This window comes from Lagopus leucura, unplaced genomic scaffold, assembly GCF_019238085.1.
Source record: "Lagopus leucura isolate 7727_CA_CO unplaced genomic scaffold, USGS_WTPT01 Super-Scaffold_100157, whole genome shotgun sequence".
Taxonomy (NCBI): Eukaryota; Metazoa; Chordata; class Aves; order Galliformes; family Phasianidae; genus Lagopus; species Lagopus leucura.
Window position 1 is genome coordinate 19825471 of NW_024962334.1, and position 19586 is coordinate 19845056.

The window sequence follows — 19586 nt, forward strand, 5'->3', positions numbered from 1 at the left end:
AAATGATCACAAGTGAGGCATCCTGAGTGCAACTCCAAACTTCCTTCAGCCATTACTTGAAAGTGTTTTCTAGCTCCTGTTCACCAATAACACAAAGCAACTGCATCGCATTTTTTAATTCTGCCTCTCAGTTTTGGTTTGTTCTATAACCGAGTGGAAATGACCAACAGCTGGAGTGAAAGCAACAGTCACTTCCAGTCTACACTTACCCAAAATATGCAGAACTCATGTATGTTCCTTATTTAGCACCTGTATGCATAGGCAAAACCTCTGACTACTTGGTATTTTATCTCTCTATCCTCCCCTAGAACATCAGATATGAAAAATGATGATGTTGCATGACCTGCTCCGCTACCACAGAGAAACAGGAGGGAAAACAATCTTATCGAGAACCTTTCAGTCCAATGAAGTACTGACTCCACTTCAAATTCCTTCACCTCCAACTGTCTTGCAAGACAGGTAAGAACAAAATTCACACAGAAAAATGATTCCATTAGAAGTATTTGATACCCAATTGCTGTTACTAAAAAGTATTTTTCTAAGGGTTGTATTTTTCTGGCATATTCTTTTCTTTCCATTATAGCCTAATGCTATGGTCTGTCAGTTCTCTGGGAAACATGATTATAACTGAAAATATATTATGTTGTGGATTTAAGGTTCAAATATCTCTTGAAATAATTTTCATGAAGAATAAAAATGACATGTATATTGTATTTCCAATTTGGGAAAAAAAAATACATAAGGAGCGTATTTCACAAATGGATCACCAATGTTTATCATATTCTTCTTTGATCTAGTCCTATTTTGAACTTTTTTTCTAGATTACAGATTGACCTAGAATTACTGAGATAAACTTTAAGATTAACATTTAACGACAGGAAGCCTGCAGTTTGCTTTGGTAGTTATTAACATGTAATAAGAAAGTTTTTGGAACCACTGCCTTATTATTTTATGGGCTAGTTAATCTGTTAGCTGGGGGTCAGCATGTGGCAGAATGCCCAGAGCTTTTAAATTTCTGGCAATCTGAATCTTCATGGTGCTCAGTACTAATGCCAAAATTATTCTGGGATCTGCATTTCTATTTTTTTAGATAGGCAACAATTCAAGGGTTAGATTCAAGTCAGTGTTCTTTGACACGAGATTTTATCTTTGTTGTTAGAATATTTAGTTCTGAGTTTTCATGTAACATACAGAGTTCTGTTTTACTACTGCTGCTGACTTCTACTATTTTTTATGCTCTGAGAAAATTGAATTTCAGGTGCTGTTTAGTTTAGATTACCTCTAGTACGACTCCAGGGACTGAGCACTGCATTATACTCCTGCTGCATTCCTGTAGCACATCTTCCAGTTAATTTCATCCAGAATGAACCCACTTCACGCCTCCAAGCCAAGGCACTGCAAAATAGAGACCATCACAAGATTCATGTCAGAAGTGCACTCCTGATGCAAATTAAAAGGCCTGTGCCAATGGATCCTATGTAAGCTCACACAGAATTGAGTCCAATTCTATTGCTCTAAGAAAACACTTTCCACAGATCTGGAAGCTGTTGGCAACACACTTTCAGTTGTGTTGGCTTCATTTGCTGATCAAATCATTTACTGGCTTTACAGGCTCACAACACTTTATTCATACACTTTGGTTTGAGCTTCATACAACAACAAGAAATTTGAAGGCAAAAATGCAACCTTTCTAAAATAAAAAGGTGCCTGCAAATAGATATTTTGATACCAGAACATTAACTTCTTTTTCTTTCTTCTGCCAGAACAAAAGAGCTAGAAAGCTATAAGTTGTCTGGCAGCATTCAGAATACATCTAGAATCATGGATTTCAGAAACAGAAAACCTGTATTAAGTCATTGGCTATATTGCTGAGATGCTGAATGAGCAGCACTTTGTTCACAGTATCTTCTATAAAAGTCAATCCATCTGAGGCTCCAATTGATATTTTCTGGGCAGAGACACTGTTTCTCTATGTCCTCAAAATCTTTAATATCACTGGATCAATATCAACTATAAATATTTCTTTATGAGAATGAGACTTGGAGACATTTTAAGCTTAACAGAGCCTTGTTTGGGCTGAATGAGCATCAGGCTCGGGGATCTGTATGTGCAGTGCTTCATCCTACTGCTTACATAAAATGGCTGTTATGCTAATTAGTAACCTAGAGATAGCAGCCAACAGGGATGATTTATTAATGTTTCCAATGAGAGTGGTTTAATGAATACAAATACCACAGCCATGCAGATGGGACAGCGTCTGCCTGACTACTCTGAGAAAGTGAAAAGGAAGGTTTAGGAACAATGTAAGAAATGGATGCTGAAGTTCCTTCAGAAATTTAAGCTTTCTGATAATCCTCAGAACATCAGCTTTTTATTTTGGTTCATACTACAACACAAATGTATTGTCCCTTGCATAATGGCAGAATCATAGAATCACAGAATCATTAAGGTTGGAAAAGACCGCTAAAGTCATCTAATCCAAACACCAACCCATCCCCACCATGCCCACTGACCATGTTCCTCAGTGCCACATCTGTACTGTTCTCAAACATCTCCAGGACAGTGACTCCACCACCTCCTTGGGCAGCCTATTCCAATGCATCACCACTCTTTCTGACAAGGACTTTTTCCTGATGTCCAACCTGAACCTTCCCTGGCACAAAAGAGAAGCACTGGGTGGCAGCAGCATGGTGCTAACATCCAAGGATGAAACCAAATGACAGGATGGCACTGCTCTGCCAGATTACAGAGAACAAATCACCACACAACAGCAGCAGTGTCCATATCTCATATGTCACCATCTCTCCCCTAGAGTTACCTCAGATCTGTTTCAATACACAGGATTCTGCCAGGAAAATGCTGGGATCTAAATGCACTTGGAGAAGTTTGTTTGTTTGCTTGTTTTTGTAGCTATTTCTTTTTTCCTTCTTAAAAGTCAAAACTCACAACAAAAGTCAGGATTGTAAAGCTTGTTGAAATACAGCCACATAATAATGCGTCGATTTCTCTTTATATTTTAAAACATGCAGACTCGAGGTTATTATTCTACCTTTGAATCAATATAAGACTAGTCACACTTAGGAGAAACACCTGAAAAACACTGTAAGCCTGAATCCAGCCAGTACATGTAGAGTGGTGCTTCTCCCAGGTATAATTTAATCCAAACATTCGCCCCATCTGATTCCAAATTAATGATCAATATTCCCAAGGATTAATAAGATCTCTGCTTCTTTAGCTGATATACCCTGTTCCATCAGAAATTGTACCCATGCACTTTGATCCGTGCCATACTTTGGAGCACATGGTAGAGAAGTTCAAGCTGGTTGGGAGCAAGTTGCAATATCTGTATGGTTCACCACATCCTGATTCACCATGTCCTGTGCTGTGGTAGCAGAGCAGTGGCTACCCCACAGGCAACAAATGTTTCCTGTCTGCAACCATATCCAAATGCTTCACTCACCCCTCTCTAGGGACTGAGATGTAAGACTCTCAAAAGCACAAACAGCAAGTTCTGAAATCAGTGGGAATTAAATGTTAAAGCTTCCATCTGTGTCCCTGTATATGTTCACTGTCTATATGCCACTCTGTAGTGCTTACTCATGGGACAGTGTAGGAATCTACATGCTGGAAGCTAAGGTTTTGTCAGATGTACATGCTGCATGTATCAGCTTCTTTCTCTTACTGATCAAAACATAATAGACTTGATTCAACCTTTATTGACAATTGCCAGTCATCACTGTACTTCTAGTGCCAGTTCATCACCCAAAATAAGACTGAGTAACTCAGAACCAAGAAAATAAAACCACTTTTTTATTGTTGGAGCAACCATCACCATTGCTTCTGTAAAAGGATTATTTTGGGGTGTTCTTTCCTTCAGATATGAAGAGTTCAGGGAATCCCTTCATCACTGCAAGCTTTCTGGGGGAACAGAAAGGGAGCATGGAGGAATTGTTCTGCCTGTATTGCCAAAAGACCACAGATCACCATGCACACTTGTGAGAGGACATCCTCATTTTGGTAGTGATGTATTCCCTTGCCCAAGGTAAGCTCAACAAATACTTTTCACAGTCAAAATGTTGAAATAAAGGGATTTTAACAAGAATAGACACTTAACGGTTTAGAGAGCAATGTAGACTGAAATATGCAAATATGTGAATTCCAGAAAAAGAGCGTTTTAAATTTTCACCTTTTTCACAAAGCCTGAAATATTGATGTGTGAATATACTGGCACCCACATTATCTCTGCAGAGTATTGTGCTGAAAAACTTAGAATTCCACATTTCCATAATTCCTTTGTTTTGTTTTGCCCATCTGTTGATAATGATTTACTCTTGACTGCTGTCCCAGACACCCTTCCTGACATTGAAAGTGTCTAGTGGCCTAATTTACACTAAAGTTCAGCATCCACAAATCCCATAGGCATAAAAAATAACAAGTAGATGCACAGCTTTTTCAGAAAGTGATCTGTCTTCATTAGACAACAGCTGAGGGGTTGAGCTCTGGGGTTTGTTTTCTGACTCAAGGTTCCTTGTTGAACTCTTAGCACACTTTGCTCTTTTGGTACTAAACGATACAGCTTAGACTGAAAGCTGCCATTCACCCATCGTGATGCAGTCAGACCCCATTCAGCAGTGTAGCATCCCCTCTGTGCTGCCATGGCCCAGGATCAGATGATTTCAGGGCCTCTGAGTTCTGAGTTCTGCCTCCTCTAGCCTTGCTCTGTCCAGGCCCTGTCCTTGACTCAAGGGCAGAACAGTAAACCTGATTTTTGCACAGAGGTTTCAGTGGAGATTATATTAGTACCTGTGGGTTGTGGCTTCTGGACTCATTGGACTACTCATTGGCTTCTGGACTTTGGACTTCACCTGGCACATAAAGAGCCTACTAGCTTAGGGCTGGCAGAAAATGAAAACACATAGTAGCACTTTCCACACCAAGTCATAAACCCCACTCTTCCCTACCAGATCAGACCCCAACCCAGTGCTTTCTGCCTACACTTCAGCTTAGACACAGGGCCCTGTTGACACCACACCTACACATACTCACAGTCTCTTTGGTCCCAAATGGAATTTGAGTCTAGCTCTTCCTTTCTCTCTTCCTGACCTCAGCCTTAGCCTTAGCCCAGAAATCTCTGTTGATAAGTCAGATAAGCTGACTATTGCATCTGTCTGGGAAAAAATGTTAACAGGCACTCCAAGGGGCCCAGCCTCAAATGCAGTTCATCACCTTGTCAGCCAAATTCCAATCCCAGCTCTGGCCCTAACCCAGCGTACCTGCTAGCAAATGTAAAATAACCAGCTGGTCTTTACTTGAGTCAGGCCTTCAGCACTACCTGGTAACCCAACTGTAAGTTAGGGTCATTGTCCCTTACGATCTTTAAGCCCACTTGTATCCTAGATAACCCTGTCTAGACCTCTAAAAAGCCTCTAGCTAGAAGGAAGAACAGTTTCTTGATACAATATATGATTCAATGCTCTCACAGCTGAAATTCTGTTTCTCTTTGAGATAGACACACAGTGTATCTTTGCTTCTTCTTCAAGGGGTTCAGAATACATCAGTGTAAAACCAGATCCCACAGCTCCTACTGAGTGTTGGGGTACATGGTCAGGGACTGTAAGAGCCAAGCTTTCAGAGCTGGAAATACTTAGATTCTCAGGAACTTCAGAGTCAAGCATAGGTGCTCAACACCACTCAAAATCTATGCCTGCAGTACTTGGATTTTGAAACCATCAGAGGATTTCTAAACAGGTAGCATCTATGAGTTTTGATATTCTCTGAGGAATCTAGACAAATCCAGATCAGTTGTTTCGGATATTTAGAAGAATATAGGGAATAAGCATTTTGCATTTACATTTTCTCTTTTCACAGAGGCTTTCCTATTGAGCAGTACTATGATGTCACCCTGCTGAGAAAAAGTGATGTGCGTATGAATGATGATCTGTAAGTTTAAACTGTGCTACTCAGCTTGTGAATTTAGTGTACATAACAGCAAATTGAATATTCATTCCACTCTGCTGATACACACATGTGATATGAAATACACATATAAGACATGAAAACTAAAAGGACACATTCTGTAAAAAGGGACTAGCTTGCAACAAGGAGAGCAGCTGGAACAGAAATTCAGAAGGCAGCATTGGGCCCCTTCTTTTTAGCTCTCTTCAACAAGGGTCTCTGAATTTGTTTTACATGTTGGCCATATTTATCAACCTGTAACACTCAAAAATACCAGCCTTTCTGCTAGCTGGAATTCAGATTAAACTGAATTAACTGCAGTAACCATGACGCTGTGTGTATATATAGACACATAGTAGATATGGAGCTGGACTTCTGCAATACAACATTTTGCCACTTGATGGCACCAGCAAAACATATAAATTTGATCAAACAACTGCAATTTTAGATTAAACTAATTTAAAAATGTAAACTTATCAAAAGCAGATAATGAAAAATGTTACACCTCTCACATCGATGTTAGTAGGTGAGCATAACAGAAACCTGAAAATAATTCTGCAATGATTTTTCTCAGTTATCTTTCCAGGGCTGTGAGGGGTATTGTTTGACCCTGTTTAGCCTCCCTGCACACGAGTTACCTGCTGCCCATTTTGTGCAGACTTAAAACACCCCAAAAAAGCAGGAGAGCTTACTGTGAACAGGCCACAGAGCTACACAAGGAAAGCTGCCACCCTGCCCTTGTAGCTCACTGCTGTCTGCAAGCTCCTCTTTTTATTGCCCCATTACAGGACAAGAAGAGGTGAACTCGGTTACCACAGGAGTGCACTGCTTTTTACTGGGACAGAATATGGGCTTTTGCCAGCACTGTGCACATTAACTATATCAGCTGTGCTGCTTTTGCATAATTTGATTACAGCCACAAGGAAGCAGCAAGCTTTCCTGCACACTTCTTCCTACACGTCACCTGGGAACTAAATAGCAAGAACTGGCCAATGCACTTCTGTGACATAATGGAGTATTTAAAAGCTTTTTTTGAAACCAACCAATCTTGTAGAAAGTTAGCAGAGCTCAGTCCATATACATGCTGTGCACACATCTCAAGTTTGAGATGTACAATTGATGCTGAACCAGGATCACCCACTCTTTAACACCAATCACTTCCACAGATTTCTGCTTCTCTTATGTTGCATAGTCAAGGCAGTTGATTCGGTTTTATTTCCTGATGCGTCCCCAAGAAAACTCCCATCAACTGCAATGGAATAATACCAGGAAACAATGAGCCAATGATGACCTGCTGGTCTTGCTATGTGACATCTGTATTGGTGTCCCTGAAACAGCAGAAGCACTGGTAGGTTACAGAGAACAATTAAAAATTGTCCTCTGGGTAAGGTGGGAGTGTTTTCAGTATTTCCAAGGCTGGCCAGTCTGAAGTACACGTTGGTAAATGATGCCCAGGGACTCAGGAATTTGTTCACTTCACAGCAAGAGATGTCCTCATATCAGTTCCTCACCACAGTGGATCATCCACATATTCAGGCTAAGACAGAGATCATGGCACATTTCTGGGCATTTGCTTCCTTCAGAGAAAGTAATCAGGGACTGCTCTGACTGTATGGCCTCGTGCTGTCTACATAACGAGGAAGGAGGTGGTAAATAAGCATGCATTAGACTCTGCCCCCACGCATACTGGAATGTGCATAACCTTGGATACAACCTTATTTGATCATTAGCACTGATGTACTTTCTCCACTATTTTGAACCCACATCTTCATCTGAAACATGCCAGATCTCTAAGAATATGTTACAGTTTACACTTTGTCCTAGTTAGAGCAGTTTTTTTTCCTTTAAGGTTATATTCTCTCTGTCTTTTAAAGACTTAATACATCCTTTAAAATGAAAAATGAAACATACGCCAAACAATTCTACCATGTTCAAAGTTCAAGGTCTTTCAGAGCAAACAGTCTTTCTACTGTCAGAGACTATTAAGCAGTGACAGCCATATGGAATGTTTCCTGAAAAATGCTCACTGAGTGCTGCTCTGCAGGTCTACCTGGGAGCTGTTAATACACAGTTTATTTACCTTATAGCCCTGTGAGGGCTCCTCTGAGCCATTAATGTCTTTTGTGGAAAATGAATTACTAGGCATCTGCAGTAACTCTGTACAATTTCATGAGAGGACTCTGCCTTTGCCTTAAGTTCGCACACTGCAGATCCTTGTACAGTTTTGTATTAGAATGAATCACTTTGTATAGATGTATTTGTTGCAAGTGCATTAGCTCCTGTGCCCTCACAGACAAATGTAATGGAGAACAGTAGCTGCCTCCTTCCACCTAAAGGTGTTCGTAATCCTCAAGTTTACATCAAATGCCCGGAAAGGCCTTGAAAAACAGCCTTGAGCCATTGCTAAGAACCTTAGTAACACACACGCACACACACACACGGACTGTGGATTGAATATACAGGAACAGATAACACATTAGGGGACAACAACATCTTGTGCAACACCGGTGGATTTTGGTCTACTAGAAGTCAAGTGGAAGCCTCTCAGACTCAAGTCTGGAAAAATTACTATAACATTCTTCCTTTCCTGTTGGAGCTCCACCTTTCTATATCACCATTCAGGATGAGTGGTTCCAGACCTGATAATCCAGTTTGAAAATTAAAAATATAAGGAACACTCTAAAATATTTCCCACCTTTGAATGTGTAAAGCCTTCCTTGATGCTACAACAAAGCTTCTCTACATCACGGTACACATGGAATTGCAGCTATCCTTATTTTATTGTTCTTCCTTATGTTCAGATATTACAATGAAGTGTTCTACAAAGGAATTTAAATATTTGTGCAGTGATGAAGCCCACAGCAGATTTGTTCTCCTTACACAGTGAATGCAACGAAGAACGTAACAATTCACACCGTAACATAACATGAATGGAGAATAAACACTAACAATTTTCCTCCATGCCTAAAGCACCAAACAATTTTGTTCTAATTGTAGAAATGGAAAACTAATTATTTGTGGAAACATCTAAGGATTGCTTTTCTGTAAGGGTGGCTATTTTTGTAAAGGCTTTCATGTACCAAGACAGGTCATTATAACAGTATACGAATGGTTTTCAAAATCCAACACTTTGTGAAAGTGCTGCTGCCTTCATAGGATCACACATGAAAAGGAAAGCAGATCTTTCATTCAACTTAGCTGAGGCGTGAGTTATGCTGGTATGGTAATTTCTGAGACATAATACATCATGGTCAGTCCCACAGAATCCCAGAACAGATTTTGCAGTGCAGCACGAATGCTGCACACTGCATCAGAATAACACATGAATAAAACTGATACAGCACTTGGAAGTTTATTTTCACAGTAACCATTACAGAGAGGGGAAAAACTGAGCAAGGGTCTGTATTTAACATCTTTAGGCAATAGTGTGTTTCCTCTTTGTTCCTGTGCAACATCTCTTTTTATGGAGATTAGATCAGGGATGAAGCTATCACCTCCTGCTTGGGAATGAGTCCAAGACATCTCCCCACTGAGAAACACGAGGGGGTTTGGCCAATTTTTGAGCTTCCGGTGAACCATTTTTATTTTTTACTAGTTGATCTGTCAGGTAATGTTCTTTCAGACATTTTCCTATGTTTCTGTTATATCAAACAGTACTATTAAGCAAATTAATTATTTTTTTAACCTTAGCCATTTTTCTGGCTTGGTACAATCACCAAAAGACTCCTCGCTAGACTCAGTGATTAAATTCTTGCCCTTAAAATTTAATGTTTTCCTTTAATTAGATTTTAAAAAATTATTTGAAGCATAAAATAAAGTCTCCAAGGTAAAATATAAGTAGTTTATCAGTATGGAATTAATAAGTGCCTTCCCTGCAAATATAAAAGGATAAGTTTTCTGATTAGCATTACCGATTTGGTTTTACTGATACTGCTTTCGGTCGTTAGTTAATAAAGGATTTATTATGCAGGAGTGTAAATATGTTACGCAGGTTTTTTTCCTCACTTCTTTTAAAAAGACATTTTTCAGACCACTTGTCCCAGGCACCATTTCTAACTCCCAGCAATACCAGGCATTTATCATGGAATAAGTGATATCAGTAAGAATATTGTATGCACTGCTTACACATAGTTCTGTCTTTAATATATATTGTTTGCACAGATCCAGATAAAATGTGGAAGGTGCAAATGAACATGAGTCATTTCAACTAACTCATTATTTTTCTTTTTTTACACAGACTTTGTAAGCCACCGAGCAGTTTGGCTAAGTAAGTATATTTCAGCTATTCTGCACCTTGTCTCTTCCTTAATGAAATAAAAAGGCCTTTCTGCCATAATTATGCAGTGAAAGTCCCTTGGCAGGAAAGCTACTCAACAACAAGCTCTCTTTCAAATGAAGCATTTAGCGATGCATTCAGCAGGTTAGCTGTGTTTGCCAGGCACACCCACTCTGCTAACAATACCTGTCTTGCTGACTAGCCTATGGTCTAATTGGGTTTTCTTGGCTGTGCTGTTCATGGCCTTTTTACCTGATGTGATGTAAGGAGTTTGAGAGCATCTACCACGAACATTTAAAGGTCTAAGGTATGTATAAAGTGAATTCGTGAGAGAGAAGCCTACGAAGAGCTCAACTTTATAAGACAATTTGTTACTTCATGATACATAGTCTGGGCAATGAATTTTGCTCCCATCTGAGATCAGGTCTTTGCTTTCAGCAGCAACTGGGAGATGGCATTTGCTCTCAGTGAGCTGCTGCATGCAGTTGTGGTAGAGCTTAGAAGAATCCAAATGGGGTGCTAGTCTCTCCTACTGGAATAAAGTACAGCTTTCATTTTCCTCAGAAGATTCCTATTATTTCAGGATTTAAAATACTTTTTGACTAGTCTATCATGAAAAACTGAAAGCTGAAAAGAACAGCCACAGCAGCATGGGAACTCTGTGAAGTCTTGGTTCTCAGAATCTCATAAAACTCTCCAGCTCAGCTTCATCTTTCTTACTACCAGAAATAAGTGCCTGCTTATATATGAATTTTGACTTCATACACACAAACTCAGTTACTATTAATTTCAATTTCAGCTCTGTGAGAATCAGAAGTTCACATTCCCTTCCCTTAAGCCACATAAAAGTAAATATGACTTGGTATGACTGATTATAAACAAAAGCTGTGGTTCTTTTCTTGCTAAGGAAAGATACAGGCAATAGAAAAGATACTTCTCATTTCTACTTTCTTCAAGCGACTAATGGGAATGTTCTTCGTGCAACACTATATTAAAAGCAAGATTTGCAAGAACCACTGTTTGTATTTGATTTTTTAATGCTAATAAATAGTTGGCTACCAGAGCCACAGAGGTTAGCTGCAGATCTAGCAATGGAACAAAGTGTCCCGGTTTTACATCAATAGCAACCAGGATACCTGGTCCATTAATAACAAGAAATCCTTCTGTAAATATTAATTTATGTCAGTCCCTCTCGTCTTCTTCAGGACAGGTATCTTCCAGTATCAAAGCACTAGCACTGGAGCTCTTTTTCACTGAGCCCCAGGTTTACTTAGAGTAACTACACATGAAGGGCTGAATAAAACCCCAAGCACAGAGAACAGAGTTACTGCCACAGGAAACCACACCCACAGTTAATCATGTCTAGAGGTACAATAGTCTCCTGTACAGCATGGAAGTGTAAAGAATTGAATTCACTGAGTTTTGTCCTCTCTTTCTTCTGCTTTGTATCTTGGCCTCTTTTACAGCTCTGTGTGAACAAGTGGCATGAACGTTTGCTTTAGATACTGCAATTGCATCTGAAATCCTTCCCTGTTCCCTTCTAAGGTCAAAATTTCTCAGTCAAGGTTGCACTTGTGAATGGCAGATGAGATTGCTTCTGTTGTGTTGAGTGTTCTTCACTTGTTGCTCCCCCACTTCTCTTCACACTGCTCCTCTGGAAAACCTTGCTTTACTTAACCCTTTCACCTTTTGGAGCCTGCAGGAAATCCTTTTCTTCTCACAAGTTCTTAGGTCATTTCAAATGTTCCTAGTGGGCACCTGTCTCTGCAGAGCAGTCCTGCCCTGCATCCCATTGAGACCAAAGTAAATTCCCAAATTTTACGATATTCAATACTGTTTGTGATAGACTCACGAGAATTGTTATGTCTGAGAAATTTATTTGTAGATAACTGTAGCTAATAAGAAGGCTATGGTGAAAGAAGCAAATATTTTATTTGCATTTGGGGTCTGACAGAGGCATCCCAGTTGACTGGGTTCCATCTTTAAGCATCAGAAAGAAACTGCTGAAAACAGTAGATACTACACTTCAACATTGGACAACTGTGCTTTGGGCTGAGGAGTGATGGTAGTCCATGTACCCAGTTCTGCAAGTTGCAAAGACAGATTGAATGGCTCTCTTTTATAACAGCAGACAACATAGGAGCAAGGCAAAGGAATGATCACTGTGAAATCATTATAGGGTACAAGCATGGGGGTATTAAAGAACAAAGACGTCACCTCTGCTTTTTTACTTCTCTCCTAGTTCTTGCAAGCTGCTATATTTAATGCTAAAACTCTGTGAAATGTGAAATAAGAATTCTTTCTTTCTGTTCTTCTCCTGCCAACTGAAACCAATTCAAGACCGCTGAGCCTGCCGTTTCCCACCTCTCATCCCTACCAGACACACATCTCTAGGTATGCCATGTTCCCGGACTTCAAATCACCTGAGGATCGAGACACTGGAACTGATGCAAGCCGTCGCCAGCCTTTTCATTCTGATATCTCCTGCAAGGCTTTTGATGTGATTGTTCTAAGGAGTACCAGAGGTAAGACGGTTTTGTGTTGGTTGATCACATATTCAAGAATCTTATTTAGAACTCTGCTTAAGTCTCATGACTCTTTTCTAATGAAGCTTAACGGAGCCAGGATCTGAGAACACAGGTGGTCAAGTTGAGTTTCTTGTGTGCTGATGCAGTCTCCTCAGCTCTGAGAGTGATGAGTTAACCTCTGTTTCATGTAAAGACTTTGTAGCCTCAGAAGCTAACAGAACCATTAAAATTAATGTTAATCTCCATGAAAGCAAGACGTATCATCCAGCATATCTGATGGCTTTTGGTAGGTAAATAGTTCTTCACGGTCTGAGGGAACAGCAGATGGAAACAGATGGAAAAAATCCATCAGAGGGTTCAAAAACTAGCAATTTCTGGGCAAAAGCCATGCCTGTGCCATATCTTGGCTGAGGACAATGAGTACTAAATGATTAAAATCTTTTATCGCTACAGAAATGATACAATGAAGACTAGAATGCCAAAGTAACTTATTGTTTAAGGAACACAGTGTAAGCCATCATGATGTGCCAGCATTTTGTCCTGAAAGTGGTTTAAATAATACATTGGATGAAAAGGGAAAGATAACCTTGCTCTTGTTCTGCTGCTTTGTGTTTTTTTTTTTCTTTTTTTTTCTGGGGGCAGCCTACTACATCAGGACTTTGACAGGTACTTTCTTTCGGATGACTTCCCAGACTACTTGAATGAACTGATGAGCAATACTTGGCAGCTGTTGACCACACAGACTCAGGGGAAAGATGGGACAGAAGAAAGCCACCATCTCTCTGTTCTATGGCTCTCTGGAATGGTTTTGGCAATAGCTGTGTGAAACAGAAGCAGCACACACTGGCATGGATAAGAAGCTTTTCTATACAGTAAAGGCTGATAATATTAAGTAACAGGTCAATTTGCATTAATTAGTTGCCATTCCCAGTCATTGAACTGTACACTGAACTGAACTGGGAACTGCCATTCCCAGAACTGTACACTTACGTATATTATTGTGTATACCTTTTTTTTTGGGGGGGGAGTAGGGGGGGAGAGAGGGGCAGAGCCATGCTTATTTATCCAAATCAAAAATTTCTCCATAGAATATTAATGCCAGGAGTGGCTTTTATTAGTCACTTTTCACTGATCATTGTTCAGTTTTAGAAATGCTAATCGCACATGTGGAGGTGGACTTAACAAAGTCTATTTATGCGCAACAGGAGGATCATTGGAGGCCAAGATCTATTTCCAGAAAAGCTAAGTAGGTTCAGAATTACTAGCTAAGGGAACAGGTACTGCTGGCACCTAAGAAACACTTTAATTTCATTTGCTGTTCCCCCCATTTGATATGACTTTCTCTCACATCAGAATGCAAGTGAGAGTTTGATAACGTCCAGAAAGACAGCTCATTAAATACATGAGCTGATCTAACCCTGCTACAGAAAAGAGGTTCTGTCTGCAAATCCGTGAAGTCTCTCTATCTAGGTAGAAAAGACATTAGAGGTGGCTCCAGAAAAAACATCTGCAATCAGCACAACTGTCTACAGTGTGAGCAAACATCTACAGATTAAAATGCAGATCCATCTGTCATTCTGACCAATGGTGTTACTATTGCAGGTAACCCATACAGGCACGAAGTTGTCAGCATTCCCTTTGATTCCCTGAAGGAGGCTTTGTGCTGTAGAAGACAGCACGCATGCTTGCAAGTATGTCATTCATAGAGCAAAGAGAAAAATGTCTTTTTCTTTTTCCCTTTTAAATCAAATTTCCATATATCCTTCATGAAGGAAGAAATGTTACATAGGGAGGTACAGTACTGTTCCAAATACTTTCAGGTCATTAACTGAGCATCACAATGAGGAAGAGCGCAAGGCTTTCACCCACCTCAGCAACATATAAAGATCAGCAGCTAGCTGGTTGTCTTGTGACTGAAGTCCTTCAAGTGTTGACTAATTCTCATAGGTTCTAGCTTTACAGAACCTAGCGTTACAGCTTTGGAGATAAGAACAAGATCTAATAGTAGCTGATGATGATGCATTCAGGGTTGCAGGAGGTGGGGGGAGCCTTTGGATCAGAGAATAAGATTACACTTTGCAGTCCTTAAGAGAAATAGGTCTGAGCAGTAGTTTTTGTTCCTCCATACCTTTACAAAAGTCCTGTCAGCATACTGACAGGGTGTTATACAGACTCTATTTTCACGTCCTGAAGGACGTGACATCTTTTTTTGAATGGACTCCAATCTTGCTTTCCTCAGCTATAATGATGGGGACTATCCTGATCCATGAAACAGAAGAGTGAAATTCTTTGTGAATGATTGTGTTTCTACTATTCTTCAGCCCGGTTAAACAGTGGTTCTCTTCCTAGAGGGATGTAGCCTGAAGTTTGTTAACAGATAAAAGTCATGATGAATGTAGAAAAAGGTAGTGGTAAACAATGAAAGCTGTAGACAAGGTCTTTGTAGACACAGTCTTAGGGATGCAAAGGGGGAAATTCAAAGTGGCAGTCCATTTTCAGGCAGGCTGTTATTGTGACTACTAAATAAAGCTCATATGGCTTGCAATGTTCTGCCTTCGTGTGAGTTGAAGAGAAGTTGATTCCAAGTTCTTTGAACAGAATTCAGCTGAGTCATGTGTCTGTTAAATGTTCCCACTTCAGTCATAATACTGGAAAAAAGATTTGCTTTAGAATTTCTAAACAGGTTATGTTGGGGCGGGTGGGATATTTTAAAGCTTTAAAACATTTTATCCACACTTTTGGTATATACCTTACCTATTTCTTCTTATCCTTTAGCTTCCTAAATTCTCTGAAGAAAAGGATCAAATATACTATCCAAATCCATCAAAAATTGTGGCCCCTAATTCCACTTTTAGAGAGTTAGAACATAAGGTCTCTACAAGAACAACCAATATACTACAAAACATTGAAAGAGCTCAGTGGATCACAACATACAATCGAAACTTCACAGGTAAGCATTTTGTTGTTGTTGCTAATTTACTTGGGATAGCAATTAAAGGCCACAAGATGTTATCCCCTAGTTCTCTCAAAGATACTCACTTTTTGTAATTTAGCAACCAAGGTCACATAAACTGTAAATGATCTGATGTTTTTCAGAGAGACTGAGCACTAATTCTCATTTTCCTAACTAATAAAAAATGCATGACAGTAAAATATGTCTCCATTAAGGAAGAGGTCCTATGAATCCCCTTATCCTGGATGATTACTACATGAAAGCAGTTGGCAGATTAACTGGAGAACTCGGTACAGATGTGGAACTTGTAAGTACAGCATTTACTAAGAATCAGATGCTTTCCCCACTATTAATATCGACAAGAGTATTATCAGATCCAACTGTAAGAACAAAGCATTCCCTTTCACACCACTTAAATGCAAGGCAAGACTCATTCTAAAAGAAAGGCAGAAGTTCAGTATACAAAATCCTTCCTGACATAGCTGCTTGTTAGAACATTTGTGACAGGTTAGTGACTTGCTCAGGGCTTGGGGTGCTGGTGTTGGGTTATTGTGATCATCTGCTTATTTTTTATCTTATCATTTAAAGTTGCTACCAACTCAAAAGGCTTTTGCTTGGGAAATACAAGTAACAGCCTACATAAAAGGAGTTGGCAGCTCTCTAAATGGTGCGGTCTTGCAAAAACTGAAATACACTTGCTAGACATTAAGCTGGTGTTAATCAGCACAGCTGCACTGAACTCATCAGCTTAATGACTTTATTGCCCGTTGCTTTATTTGGTAAGTGATCTACTACCATTGCAGACTGTTGTGTCCTTGCTAATTATACCAGTTTAAGTCTGGAAGAGTTTCTATGATTCATCCTCCTTCACTTATGCAAGTGGTTTGCCCTTCTTCCCTAATGGTGCATCCGTAATATTACCAAATTGCATTTTAATGCAAATACTTACTTTAAAGAATATACAAGCTCAACTGGAAAATTCTATCCTTATTACCTTCAACAGTGTTTGTATTTAGTGTGACCTGTAGGAAAGTAAAAAGACACTGCAAACAAAGCATGACATGATACATAGGAGGAGTAAATCAAGTTGAGCTGCTTCTTGCTAATGCATCCTTACCTGTAATGGCTTAAGCCGTGTCAGTGACACCTGCACACTGTCATGCCCAGTACATACACAGGTGTAATTGATTGGAAGTGACTAAGCAAGCCTGCAGATAGAACAGGTTCCTGCTCACACTTTCACAGTATTGCTGGTTTTACAGCACTTGCAGTTTCAGACTTCTCTGCCTGTAATGCCTGCAGACATGACTGCACAGTTACACAAGAAGTAAAGAAGTCAAATGCAGTGGGTTTTTTTTTTTTTTTTTTTTTTTTTTTACTTATAGTCCAAAAATGGTCCCGGGTAGAAAGACCCCAAACTGTCATGCTTTTTACTACTGGATTTTCTATTTATTTATTTCTTTTTTTTTAATCCAAGAAATGAAATCTCCTTCAAAAGGGTATTTACCAGTTGTTGATAACTGAATCACTGCATCTGAAATGGAAACACCATCTGGCTTTTTCTCTAACATGATGAAGAAACAAATGTTTTGTTTTGTGACTATGAACACTTCAAAGAACCATTTCAATAGCTCATCTCTGGAAATGAAAATCCAAAGTCGCAGCTTACATCAATTCAAAACAGAGCAGTTTTATTGCCCTCTGTCTTCCAAAGTGTGATTGGTAGAAACCTACCTTGTGCCATGCTGATTTATCTAAAAAACATTATCCTATTTCAAAGATGCATACACTAAATATCAAACACTCAGAATGTTCAGCATGGAAACTGCTGATGTCCACTCCCTGGGAACATGACACAAAGGTGTTTTGTTATACAATGTGGCTTTGAGTTCGTTACTATCTGAAGCTTCAACACAATAAATGACAAATACACGGTAACAGTATTCAAGCAGTGGGTCAAACTGTGGTTGAGAGAGCTAGAAAGCTGCCTGCCAGCCAACATCCTCAGTCCCACTACCAACACTTCCCCCAGAAAGTTAAAAATGTGCTACTGCAAGTCACTGTTCATGTTACAGAACTACTTACAAAACCAAAAATTGGAAGACAATTGCTTATAGAGAAACAGAGATGAAGGCACAAGACCTTTATAACCCTTTGTTAAAGGGGTTAAGGGGTGTTAAAGCAGAATATTTTGTCTTTTCCAAAGCAAAAAGACCAACTCCAACCCACCTAAGCAGCAGGGCCGTTACAAATGCTTGGGCTGCTTCCCTTTGTCAGCATGTGTTTTGCATAGTCAGAGTGAAGAAGTGGCCAAGAGTGCTGTGGCCCTCACAGCAGGCATGTTACAGCAAGCCCCCTGTTACAGGCATCACGCTTCCCTCATGTCCCACAGTGTGGGGCGGGAAAGACAGACCCTGAAATAATTTCACTAGTCACAGACAGCGGTTACACCAATTGCTGCTAAAATGCTCAGATTACAGTGTTAATTCTGTTCCTTCTTTCCTTAGAAAGAAACATTCATGTCTAGTCTCTCACAAGTGAGGCCGCTTAGAGGGCGCACGGCGCGTTTACTGCAAGGCCGACATCGCTGTGAATCTGTTCTGCAGGAACAGCACTGCTGCCACAAGCGGGCCAAACTGCCTCAGGTAACCCACCAAAAAAACCACCATCTGGATGCAGGGCTGCCAATAAGCACATTTCAGAACATCATTAATAGAAAGCAAGCGGAAGCACTGTACCAGGGGCAGTTTTCAGGAAGGCCGGAACTTCAGTCCCTTCCAGAGTCTGCGCATTCTCTTTCCTGTGAAGATTTAAAGCCCAAACATTTGGACCAACATACAATATGGGCAAACCCACTTAGTAAGACAGTCTTGCCACAGGATGGAAACAGGGAGGAAAACAAAATTGTATTGCACAAGCTCTGGAACCAAGAAGCAAGTGAGCATGCATGGAGACCAGAGGACAGACTAGGAGAGGTGGCACTGCCAGAGTGGGTCCCTGGCTCTGAGGTTGCTCGGCGCCAAACAGTGCTGCTGGAGCTGCAGGATTCCTTCTCAAAGACAGCAGCACAAAAATGTTTTCATGATTCTATCAACAGAGAGACAAAAGACCTCAGAGATAACATTAATAAGGGAAGGAGACATGAATTCTATGGTTTCAATGCTTTTTATTTCCATAACTGACACATTCACTGGTATTTTAAAAATAGTAACAAATAAAGAAGCACTTCAATACAACCTGCCTATTCTTTTGTGCTGCTTGTGGCAAAGATGGAGTTTATTTTCTTCATAGTGCCTTGTATGGTGCTATGCTTTGGATTTGTGATGAGAACAGTGTTGACAATGTGCCAGTGTTTTAGCTGTTTCTGTGTAGTGCTTAGACGGAATCAAGGACATTTCTGCAAGTGAGCAAGCTGGCAATGTGCAAGTTGATGGGAGGAGACACGGCCAGCACAGCTACCCCTAATGGACCAAGGGAATATTCCACACCATGTGTCATCATGTTCAGCAATAACAGCTTGGGGGAAAAGGAGGAAAGGGGTACATTCAGACTTGTGCTGTGTCTTCCCAACAAACCACTATACGTGATGAAGTTCTGCTCTCATGGAAATGGCTGAACATCTGCCTATTGGTGGAAAATAGTGAATTAATTTTGCTTTGCTTGCTTGTGCAGCTTTTGTTTGACCTATTAAATAGTATTTGTCTCAACCCATGAGTTTTTTCACTATTGCCTTTCTGAAAGTGAATGAGCAGCTGTGTTGCTTGGCTGTCTACCAGGGTTAAATCACAACACTTCATTTTGGTGCCCAGAACAAGGGTCAAAGGGTTCAAGATAATGACAGATTGCAGTATGCTAGACTAAATGTATAGCTCTT

General features: G+C 40.0%; 1 protein-coding gene across 1 annotated transcript; it reads left to right on the forward strand.

Annotated features, from left to right (window-relative positions):
• Window positions 1-325: 325 nt before the first annotated feature.
• Window positions 326-18894, forward strand: CUNH7orf31 (chromosome unknown C7orf31 homolog). Its single transcript, XM_042888675.1, has 9 exons — window positions 326-459; window positions 3878-4042; window positions 5869-5940; window positions 10193-10222; window positions 12572-12756; window positions 14362-14452; window positions 15609-15709; window positions 15928-16019; window positions 18220-18894. Exons 1-9 carry the CDS (start codon window positions 326-328, stop codon window positions 18892-18894), a joined length of 1545 nt encoding a protein of 514 aa, XP_042744609.1.
• Window positions 18895-19586: the final 692 nt, after the last annotated feature.